Source organism: Odontesthes bonariensis, chromosome 13, assembly GCF_027942865.1.
Source record: "Odontesthes bonariensis isolate fOdoBon6 chromosome 13, fOdoBon6.hap1, whole genome shotgun sequence".
Classification (NCBI taxonomy): domain Eukaryota; kingdom Metazoa; phylum Chordata; class Actinopteri; order Atheriniformes; family Atherinopsidae; genus Odontesthes; species Odontesthes bonariensis.
The window spans coordinates 20,640,708-20,653,075 of NC_134518.1; the positions used below are offsets into that span (position 1 = coordinate 20,640,708).

The following is a 12,368-nucleotide window of genomic DNA, read 5'->3' on the forward strand; positions in this document are numbered from 1 at the left end:
TTCTGAAAAAAAAACCTGTCTATATCTCTGCCTTAAAACGACGTTTTAGTGTCAGAGTTTTGAATGTATTTTAAAAATTCAGCTCAGCAGTGACCTAACACAAAGGGAAACCTAGATGGAGTTTGAGCATAAGAAATGTTGTTTTTTTGGTTTTTATAGTAATTTTATTATTTAAATAATGATTATCTAAAGCGTATAAAGGCTTTTTAATTTTTCCTGCATGCTTCTAAAGTTTACGTCACTGAAGTTGTGAACCTCCAAGCTGCCCTTTAAAAGACAATGAAAATTAAACTAAGTGAAGGAATCAACAAAAAGTCCACAAGACTCAACTTCTGCCTTTCCTACAATGTAAACTGACACAAAATCACTTCTATTATTTTCTTATTTGTATCCATTTTTTTGTATATACATTGTAGATATTACGTGTTGTCTTTTTAAACTATAACTTCGTGTATCTGTTCAATGATGTTTAAATCTTTGACGTGTTTCTTCTGTATCACAATGTTATTTGTAGAACATATAAAAAGAACTAGCAGTTCTGTAAAGTTTGTAAAGTTTGTACTGTTTTGACGAAAACATCCTGGGTTGACGTGGTAGCTAAGTGCTTTGGCTACACCTCATGACTGAATAATCTGAGTCCTCAGCGGATGTTTTCCAAATTCCATTCTGCAGCTCTCTTTTGCTCTTATTAACTTCTGTATTAATTTCCATACCAATTTTTCTTCATAGTAAGTTATTATTTTTATTTGACCATGAGATTTTTTTCTTGGTGGAAATGGCATAAACATGTGTCAGATAATGGTAAGATATAGTGTTGGAAATGTTCATGGTAAAATATGAACTATGTCTTTGAATGTTTTGCATTTTTGTCACAAAATGCACAGTCTAAACTTTTTCCCCATTTGGAAAATATTACAAAAGTCACAAGCCACATTAAAGTGTTTCCATATATCGGACAGAACAGACCAAACAGAAAGACTTTAATTTTTGTTGTTGTTGCCTTTACCAGGGAATTCCACAACAGTTTCAAGCATCTCTTTTAATGAAGCTGAATAACATCTGGCAAAGAATAACAACTGTCTCCCGACAGCCTCTGTCAGACCCAACATATCGTAATATTTGCTGAAGAGCATCTCTGTGAGATGAACCGATGATTAAAGTAGCTCAGTAAATAGATAAGGTAGACTTTTTATCTTTTAATTGTTTTTATTGTGCTGTGAATGTCTGAGGGTTAGATTTCCTCTCTTTCAGCGAAAATTGAACGAGATGATGGAAAACATGAGAAACACTCTGACATGATGTTCAAGTTGTGTGTGCATCAGATGAAGGTGGATGTCTATGTGTTTGTGTGTGGCTTGTGTTTTTTCAATTCAAGCCAGAGATGCAGAGAGAGGCGGAGGAGATAGGGACTTGTGGTGGAGAAGGTAAAAAAAAAAAGACTTCTTCTGCTTGGTCGTTTGACTAAAGAGGGGGAGGTCCAGTCTGTGTCATAAACTAATGAGATAGAGACAGTGAACCAGAGGAAAGAGACAGTGTGCTTGGGCCATTAAATATGCTGTCAAGCAGATGAACACGAGCTACACCAAGGAGAGATAAGATTGATACCATTAGAAGTAGGACAAACCCTCTTGATCTTCAAAGGTTTACAGACGCAGTTTCAAAAAGGCACCTGTTAGGGTTGGAGAAAAGTTGGTCTTTCTCTCAGACTCAGGAAGGTCCGGTGACTCCTATCAACAAGCAGCCATGGCCTCCTTTGCGTGGGGCTTAGTCACTGGCTTCTTCACCTACGAGACCACTAAGTCTGTGGTTGTGAAGAGCTGGTCTGTGGGGATCATCAACAGGATCGTGCAGCTGCTCATCATCACATATTTTGTCGGGTAAGTGATTTGTTCTTTCATTCTTTGGGACAGTGCAGGGAGCAAAAAGAAGTTTAAAGCCCCGAGTCAGGGGAGTGTTAAGGGGATAGGTTTAGTTCAATTACAAAACATTTCTCACCACTCGCAAAAAAAGATTCAGACTTCAGGTAAAATTATAATGTGTTTTTTTATTAAATCTCAGCTGGGTCTTCATCCATGAAAAAGCTTACCAGTTGACCGACACCGGCATCGAGTCATCAGTGATGACGAAAATCAAAGGCTTTGGTTACCAGCACAACCGTGTGATGGACGTTGCTGACTATGTCTTCCCTCCTCAGGTGTGTTACCTTGAAAACACACATTTTAACACTTATATATAAAACACAATGCTTTGCAGGAGTATTTTCATGTGATCAAATATTTTGACTTACCGCTGATATCAGACATAACAGCTTAGGGGGGAGTGGAATGTGTGGTGGTGGTTTTTGTTGCATGTAAAGAGTCAGATTGTAACAACAGGCATGTGAGTTGTTGCTAAAGACTAAGGTCATCAAAATATGGCTAATATGTGGATATCAAAAGCCTTTCATGGTGTGGATTAATTCTTCTACATGTGGCACTGCATTACACAATCTAACGGTATACTGTTAATGTTCTGCTGTGTTTAAGGGTTCAGCCATCTTCTGCATCATGACCAAAATCATCATCACTGAAAATCAGTTCCAAGGATTCTGTCCAGAGGTGAGGAGACATTCACATTTCTGTATTTGGATTGCTTCAGTACTATCCAGTTAGTTTCAGTCGACTCTCAGGTTTTACTACAACCCCAAAGCAGAAGAAGTTGATGCAATATGTAAAATGCTGGTAAAAAGAAAAAAATGCAGTGAATCAGCATTTATGTTTATGTATTTAGCAGACGCTTTTATTTAGTGTATTTAGTGTACATGTATCAAGTCCGATTTTTACGTCTTCGCAGACAGTATGGACCAAAGCTGTTTTATGTTTTTTTCTAAACGACTTTATTTCATTTGAAGGCTCCAGCACATTCCAAAAAAAAAGGAAAAGGAAAATGCGGCGGTAAAGTTTTTACTACTCTGTAATATTTATATTCCTTAAACACTTAAAAGCGTCCTGGCATTGAGGATACAATGTGATTAAAAAGTTCTTCCTTTTTAAATTTTTTTTTTATTACATATGAGGATGTTGTCATCATTTTTGTTTCAAAACTCTAACATCCACACATTAAAAGTGGGGTAGGGGTTCTTTTTCTGGAGCATTTTTTTTACATATTGCTTGAAATACTCTTCACACCCCCATTGCAACCAATTAATTAAAAGTTTTGACACAAAAATTAAAAGTTTTAGTGGCCTCTAGAACGTACAATCTAGGAAAAACACTATCCAATCATAGCCTGATTAACATAGACTTTCAAATCTCTTCGAGATTCTGGTCTGACCAAGACCATAACGAATACGATTCGAAATGGCCTGGTCAACCCGCCTCCCTCGGGTTGCTACTGGTTGTGGCCAGAAAAGGTTGTGCCTAAGCTTAAGCCAATCACACCACTCTTTCCTCTGACGTATGATTTAGCTACCAGCGGGACTAACTGGGAGATTAAACTCTTACCAAAGCCAGTAGGGAGCAAGGCGAAAACGTCTTTCCTGTCAAGAAATGATTCAAGGGCTGTTCTCTGCTCGATTTTTAACGAGAATCTCCCGTCAAACACTTTCATTACAGCATCTACAGCAGTGTCAAAAGCTTGACGCTGCTCCATGTTGATATTGAATGAAGCGCTTCCGTGTACAATCCATGGGTTGAGTGGCAGTTCAACCACGTCACTACCTTGAACACGCCTCTACCCTGGGCCGTTGGCGCTGCTCAAAGTTGATTGCTTCCCGACAAAGTGGGTGGAGTTCCCATTTTTTCGGGAACTCGAATCCACCTGAATGAGCAGTTTGCCTGAGTAAGTGTAGCAGAGCCGAAGGTGTTGCGTCACTGCGAGGGCGGAGCCTGGGTAATCCAATCATACTGAACGGACCGTTAACGATGATTGGATTCTGATGCGTCTATCAAACTGCAATCTGCTCCTCCCTCCCCCTCCTTGCCCCTGTGCGCGTACCCTTCTTCGTGAACGAATTATGCGTGTCCAGAAGCTTGGCAGGAAGCTAAACTAGAGCCAGCTTGGCTAGCACCTAGCATTATTAAACGTATAGTTATCATATACTAAATACTAAATACGGCAACGATCGATGCTTGCTGTCAGAACAGCGCTTGTGCACCTTCGTGCTCGTGCGCGTTCATGTACTCTAGAGGCGTGGCTTCGGGGGAAAGTGAAGAAAACAGCGGTCTTTTATTAGGGGATGAAACCGGAAGATGAACACGCCGCCGGATGTGATGTAGATAGTGGCTTGCGCTCGCGTCTTGCGTCTTGCGTCTTGCGTCTTGCGTCTTGCGTGAAGTTTAGAAAATTGAGGTGACACACGCAAGCACGCAAGGGGGGGCTTGCAACCGCGCAAGGGCTTGCGTTGCGTCTTGCGTCACTGACCATAAATCAGGCTTAAATCAGGCTTTAATTAGTTTCCCTCTGACGATGGCAGGGCTCAGCCATCCGGGGGAAGCTTCAGGGTAGAGCTGCTGCTCCTCTACGTTGAGTCAGCTGAGGTTGTTCGAGCATCTGATTGGGGCTCCTTCTGGTCGCCTCCCTGCGTACGTTTTTCGGGCTTTTCCAACTGAGAGGAGAGCCGGGGGCAGACCTAGAGCATTTGCTGGAGGGATTTTATATCACATCTGACCTGGAAACGCCTTAAGGCTCCCAAAAAAGAGCTGGAGAGGGGTGTCTGGGTTTCCCTCCTGGACCTGATCAGATTTATTCTTATTTGAAAGCCTCACAAATCACAATTTTTTTTCATTAGATTTCAATTAAATTTGGACAAAACTTTCAACCTGCCCCTCTGGATAAAATCCAATTTTCTATATTCAAAGGGGAAACACGTTCAGTTTTTGGTGAGAAGCTGTTTTAAACCTTGGTTTGGATTTAGTACATCAAAGGCATGTGCACTGCAAACAAATGCATGTAAATTGTCGTTTTGGAGTTTTGACCAATGAATTAAGGCTAAGCATACATTAGAAAGTAGGGATGTGAATTTGCAGTTGTTAAGTGTCATCATCTTTAAGCAAAAAAAGTATCAGAGATGTCATTCCTATTGAACTGATTCTTTAATTGGCTCATTGCTGTCATTTATACAACTGACATATCATCATGTATTTATCATTTTGCCATTAAATGTCTGCATTCAAATACAGCTAAATGTTATATCTCTTTGTGTATTTCAGTCTTCAGATAACTTCAATTGTGACACAGATGAAAACTGCACACAATTTTTAGGCTCCATTCTCTCCAATGGTGAGTCTGATTTCTTTATTTCTTCAAATCACAATGAATATTCAAATCAAAATAGTAAAAACGACAAAACTTTTGTTTTCTCTTCAAGGAAAAATGTCACAAAGTCATTTACAAGAAAAACACAGATTAGAAAAACAATAAATCTCCTAATACAAATCCCATCCTTTAAAATAAAAAACAGTTAATCGGTAATGATGTTGAAAGGAAGAAATATTAACGTGTGGAGCTGCACGTTGACTTGAGTTATATGGTTGACACATCAGTGTCACCTCCAGTGAGTTGCACACATAATGTTTATTTTTCAGAGAGTGAGATTCACTTTAACTTCATTATTTGAGTTGTTATAAATTTACAAATGGTAGCTCTTCCTCTACACTTTGTCATTTCAGTTTCTCCTGCAAACTCATAAGTTGATTCCTTCCTTTCAACATGCTAGTGACAGACCTGCTGCAGTTCAGTGTACTTCATGGATCATGCTGTTGTTTCTTTCACTATAGTGTCATGTTTGAAGTCAGCAAAGTAGTAATTCCCACAAATGTTGGGCCACAGTAACAATAGAACATGAAACACACTTTGCTTTGCTATATCTTAACTTCCTAAACTGCGTGACAGCTTCATGTTGGAAGAAAATCTCTACCAACTGTTTTCACGTCTTATTGTCATTATTAATTTTTTAACACTTTGAATACTCTTTCCCTTGATAAATATTTCAAGTGTGGAGCAGACCGAGGAGGCTACAAGCTGCTCATCTGACAGTTTTTATTGTGTTTATTTGTCTGTGTGGTGGGCCGGCGTTAACTCTCCGGTCTATCACTCACACAAGACATACGCACACAGGTTCTCTCTTCCACCAGGTGTTGGAGTAGCCCTGATGCACTACTGTAGAATACTATCAGACCGTCTCCAGAAAAAGGTCAGAAAATGTGACCTGTGAAGCCATTGGAACAGTAAAAACAATGTTAAGTTAGTTTCATTCCGGTGACGGCAGCAGGTCTGCAGTGTGTTTGCCTGTAGGTCCTGTACAACAAGTTGTCTGTCAGCGAGGAAACAAAGACGGCAAAACTGGCAACAACAAGACTGTTGAAATAAATATCTATTTAGATACTAAATTCAAATATGGATTAGTATCTGACTATGGATTTTTGTTTTTGCAATACTTCCTCAATGGTAACTTTCAGTGAAGTTTTTTTGGAATTACTGCCATCTATTGTTCAGTCATTCTTGATAATACCTTATCTTATTGCTATTAAAATTATTCATAGGTATCTTTAAGAAATGTTGATCATTGGGATTCCTTAAATGATTTACCTTTATTGTGTATCTTGGTACTCAGCCATAACCAACTTGGTCTTTCTAGGAAGAAGAGACCTTTTTTGAAGAAGAGGGTGGAGCTGGAGTGAAACTTAAAACCTGATTGAAGAAAAAAATTGTACCTTTAATGTCAAATTTTTTATTCTAATTAGTTATTTTCAAAATAACCACCAGCACACTGCTGATATAATTAATTCTCTGTTGTGAATTACACAAAATGTTTCTTTCTTTTTAAACTCCTCCCGACTCCTCCCAAGCATGACTGCCAATGTGTTTGTCCAAAAATCCAGATGATTTCAAACAAGAGTGTCACCATTCAGTTGACCGGAGAATTTCTAATTGAGCATCAAATCCTTTCGGTCTCTTTTACCAGGTGTAATAACAGGTAAATGCCTCAAATCCTTCAACAAGTCTCTGGGTCGCTGTGAGATTGAAGGATGGTGCCCGGCTGAGAATGACCAAGTCAAGATGTAAGATGCACACTCGCAGGTATTCTTGTACCAGACAACTTTTATGTCTTTGAAAGCCTTAACTGCTGTCAACACCATCCACAGCAACCCAATGCTGGCTGTAGAAAACTTCACCATCTTCATCAAAAACAGTATTCGCTTCCCACTCTTCAATGTTACCAGGTGGGTCAAAGTGTGGAAAATATTGATTAATCATATATACTTATTTAAAAGTAACAAAAATGATTGTGTTTTCATTTCACAAATTAATTTATGCTTGTTCAGAGGAAACTTTCCCACCACAATGACGTCCGCAGAGATTAGGAGCTGTTCCTACCATCCGGTGTCAAACCCCTACTGTCCCATCTTTCGTGTGGGGGATGTGCTAAAGGACATCGGGCACAACGTGTCTAAGCTGGCGGAACAGGTCTAAACTGTCCTCAATGTTTAATTCTCTTTTCATCCTCAATGTAAAAATGATCTCATGTATAAAAAAGGCACCAACGTTAAATTTTTTAAGATTAAGCCACGTTATATTGCGTTCAAAAGGTGTACCTTGCACACAAGAGAATCAAAGGACGCTCTTCCTTCTCCTTCCCTGGTCTGCTCCTTTCAAGTAGAATTTATTGAAGTAGAAACACCTATATTTTCTCAGTTGAATATGATTTCGGTTCAGTTTTGATTGCTAACTATTTTTATCGATTTTGCAGTGTAATGGCAATTTTACCAGAGAGAGAAGTAACGCTCTCTGCATCTGTGCATGTTACCGTGGCATATGCAGGTGGGGGGAGTGAGGTTTAAGTTCCCGTCGACTAGTGTAAGAGATATGACAACGTCACCCTGGGAATATCGCTCAAGGATTATTAAGTTGTTGGAAATCATTCAAAGATGTATCTACTACCCTAGAGAGGCACGCAGGTTTGTTGTAAACACGAAACACAGTCTGCTGCCTGTGGTAGAGACCACACACAGATCGACTATGAAGTCAAGAAATCTCGCATTCTGTGTCAAACAAGTTGGTCTGATTAGAAGTCAAGTCAGAGCAACAAGTCAGAGCAAAGCAGCAAGTCTCTTGCAGCCTTCACCAGAGCAGTAGCAGCCTTAGCAGTGACTACTTCCTGGTAAAGCCAGTATACATAAAGCCAGGCCTGCAGTCCCTGTCCTGCAGGAAAAATCATATTTGCATAGAAATATTGAGTGTAATCAAGAATCAGTGCAGAATGACTGGAGGCTCACTGCTAACCCATCTGTTGGCGGTGTTTATTTTAGGCAAAGCACCCTATTAATATCAAATGGCACGATAGATCAGTGACAGGGAGTAATCAAACATAACAGCAATAATCCACATCGAAAATGACTGGAGGAAACCCACAATGATCAACAAAGACATGTATTTCTACAAAAAACAAGTGTTACAGAGCAGCTACAGTAACTGAGACACAGAGGAATGTCATACTTTCAAGAATGGCAGAAGTCAGGCAACAAGGTGTGGGACTCAATGTCAAAGGAGAACTCAGAGCATGGCAGTTATAACCATTTATACAATGTCATAATATGATTGGCTGATGGTCTCACAGTAATTAGTAGAATACCTAAAAAATCCTATTCTGCCAGAAAATAGGGAGTTCATGGTAGGTTTTGCTTTTGAATTTGGTGTAGTTTTTTGTCTTTGTATGTTTTTATTAGAAATCAAAAGACAGGACTCTGAACGAACAAACGAAACGAACAAAAAGAAAACTAGAATACAGAACCTGGAAAGCCAAAAGACAGCTCTAAATCAAAGAATAAAACAGAACCCAAAGACCATGACACATATAGCCTCAATCTGTGCCTCTCTTTCTCTAATATTTATTTTTCAGGGTGGAGAAATAGGAATAAACATAGAGTGGAAATGTAACCTTGACCGAGATATTGAATACTGTGTTCCCAAGTATTTTTTCACAAAACTGGATGCTCCATTTGCCAAGAATCCCATCTCCAAAGGGTACAACTTCAGGTACAGTAGTGAAACTGCTTCTATTTGTTGTGATGTTTTCTCAACTGATTTTTTTTATTATTTGGTCACATTTTCTTCTTCTTGAATCCAGGTTTGCTAAATACTTCAAGACAGAGAATGGCACTGAATTTCGGACTCTTCACAAAGCATATGCAATCCGCTTTGACGTTCTGGTCACTGGCAATGTGAGTTATGTTGAATTTTTTTGCAATATTGTGTGTTTTGAAGTAAATCTGAAGTGTATCTAAACTCTTTTTTGTCAGATAACACTTGGTATGTATTGAAACTTTGTATATATATTTCACAAAACACTGCAAATAAAGAAAACGCATGTTTTGCCATATCCAGTGAATGCAGTAATGATGACAATCTGAAATATTGTCTGATATGTTGTATTTGCCCACATATGTGTTACTACTCTTAATATAAGCGTGGATTCAACAAGAACTTTGCCCTCAGTGTCATTCTGGTAGCACACATTTTGGGAATTAGTATCATGAGGTGCAGATTAAGAGAGGAAGTTCAACCTGTCCGACACACATTTGATGTAAAACCAGATCCTGGAATTTATAGATTGCAGCATTTCAAACGATGCAAATATATTGTGTTAATTCAATGGATAATTTATGCTATGAACACAGCCAGACGGTAACTTATGACTCGTGACAGTAACTCAATTTTAAGGTGCTTTTGTGTAAATCCTCACTGGAACAAACAGCTTTTCCTGTATGAAGGATTAACATTTCGGTTTAGGAATTCCTGAATTGTTCACCGTTCACAATGTGATTTATTTGTGTTCAGGAGTTGTTTAGTCCTTATGTGTTCACACAACAAAACTGAGCTACATCAGGGGACTTACACCCCTGACTCGTCTGACTGGTCTTTATCAAGCAGTTTTGGCCGTCACGTAGACAAGTCCATCTCTCATCATTAACTTTACCCTGTTTTGCTCACCAGATTTTGGAGGAGAACTTTCTCACTGCTGCTTCTCTCTCAAGTGTGTCATTGAAATCACACGCTGGAAGCATCAAAGACACATGGCAGTTGTCACCAATGTTTAACCAAATTCTGTCCTGAGAAGACCATAGCTTCTTCACCTTGCTTATCGTCATTTTTGTTGCATGCTTAGATCTGATGGCTCAATCTGTGCTTTTCCTATCCTGACTTCTCAAACATATAAAACATGCTAGATATTTAGCAGGCACTGGGACATCTCTACAAACCTCACATTTCTCGTCTTTGTAGCGTTTGCACATAGCGATTGATGACTACCAAATAAACTCAGATTTGCCTCAGATTTTGGCGATTTGTCTGCAACGTGAAACTTAAGTCTGCTGAAAAAAATCCAAACTTAAACTGAACCCTGCTAGATAGTCTAAGATGAAAACTGAAACAAACGTTAAAGAAGAACCAGTTGTGTATCTGCCAGTCTTTTACGATGTTACTTTACTGCAGTCTATCTGACAGTTGTCATGATTTTATGTATCTATTGTGTGTTTGTGATTTAAATTTACCTTTATGTATTTTATACTGAGTTTTATGTAACTTTAAAGGCTCATCTGGGGACAGGCATTGCAAATTAGCTTAGGCTATGAATTCTATGAGGGAGCTGCATTTGTTAATGCTAAACAATTGTCGCTATACAAATAAACTTTAGATAAATAAGTAGTTCTTGTGTGTGGGACCTAAATTGATTTGATCTCTTCCTGACCATCTCTTCTAGGCAGGAAAGTTCAGCACAATCCCAACACTGATCAACTTGGTTGCTGCATTCACCTCGGTTGGACTGGTATGAATTTCTGTTCCGAGGCCAAAATTTGATTAGATTTTTTTCTGTCAGCTGTCTTTACTCTCTTTATCTGTGTTCCCAGGGTTCAGTTCTCTGTGATGTTATCTTACTAAACTGCTTGAAAGGAGCAGAGCAGTACAAAGCCAAGAAGTTTGAAGAGGTATTGCGTTTGTTTTTTTTCAATTATAATGCAGCAGCATGTGTTTCTGACTCTTACAATGACTTGGATCCAGAGCTTCTTTCATATATTCTTTGTGGATATGTCCATCCAGGTGTCAGAGGCTCAGATTGAAGCATACCTCACTCCCAGCCCAGGCAGCCAGCTGTCGCTCAGACCAGGTGTCAAGAGCTCCTATGACTCTGGAGCTATTTCACTCTCTCCTTCGTACTGACAACAACCATCTGAAGAAATGGATATGCTTCCCACCATTTCTTTCTCTTATTAGGCAACATTATGTCTTCTTCAGTTGTCGGGTTTTTGAAGCCACTTTTAGTTCAGCAAGTTTATGGAGGTGGGAAATGAGGACAATATTGCTGTCATCCTCACAATTTGAGAACTATAAGTTGGTATCTGAACAAAAGGTTATATAGCTCACATGTGGCGCAGAACAATTACAGGCACACTGGAGCTTCCTGGTTACCAACACTGGAGCAAGTTTATTCTTAAGGAAAATGGATAGCTCCTGATCACCTTCAAAGGGAAACATACAATTGTAGAAGTGCTGTTTTATTGTAAGCACTTTCATTTTACAGCATCTCAACCACAATGGCATGTAACCTTGTTTGTATTTTAAAATAGAAAAGCTGAATGAATCCCGACTCCCCATTATTATTTACAATTGAGAAGCAACAGCCGGAAAAAAATCCACAGTAAAAACTATTTGCTTGTATTTTATAATATTTCTCTTTGTCATCATGTTCAAGTAATAACCAAATCTTTTTGAATAAAGTGCTGAAGTCTCTTATTGGTGGAGAGACCCAGTGAATACTGTACATGAGTGTGTGAGAGAGGAGGGAATAGGAAACAAGTGGCTTGAGGTTTGAAAATGGACCATCATTAATGCACTTCTGGGTGATGCGGCACAGCAGGAAATGTTACTGTACACACTAATGGACTGATGCAGTTCCTCCTTAGAACAGACAATCAAGAGGGACATGATTATCATTTTATCTGTGTATTTCCTCTAGTTTATTCCGAGCATTTCATCTCAAACATGCTGTATGTGTTTCACAATCATTCTAATTTCTTTCTGTATACCGTTTGCATGTTTTCTAAATTTTCCTTCCCCTTATGACTACAGTACCACCCTTGTTTCATTGAAATTGAACAGGACACTGAAATGATCAGCCAAATAGCTTCTTGATAGTTCTGACAGTGATTTACAAGAGAATATATCTGTGATGAGAGGCGTCAGAGGAGTTGACGGGAGTTAGCCACAAGCACTGGTATTCCAATCTCATAAAGTGTAATTAATATAAGGCATGTTATGGAAAAGGCAAGGGATATGATATAAAGAGCCAAACGGTACTGTTTCATGTGTGATCCAGCTAATCCATACACTGA

At 39.0% G+C, this 12,368-nt stretch overlaps 1 protein-coding gene across 1 annotated transcript; it reads left to right on the forward strand.

Annotated features, from left to right (window-relative positions):
• The first annotated feature begins 1,716 nt into the window (after positions 1-1,716).
• On the forward strand, positions 1,717-11,196 carry p2rx3a (purinergic receptor P2X, ligand-gated ion channel, 3a). The gene is made up of 12 exons (XM_075480502.1): positions 1,717-1,877; positions 2,059-2,194; positions 2,526-2,597; positions 5,190-5,259; positions 6,944-7,040; positions 7,125-7,202; positions 7,305-7,446; positions 8,879-9,015; positions 9,107-9,200; positions 10,739-10,804; positions 10,887-10,964; positions 11,077-11,196. Exons 1-12 carry the CDS (start codon positions 1,744-1,746, stop codon positions 11,194-11,196), a joined length of 1,224 nt encoding a protein of 407 aa, XP_075336617.1. The 5' UTR covers positions 1,717-1,743.
• The last annotated feature ends 1,172 nt before the right edge of the window (positions 11,197-12,368 follow it).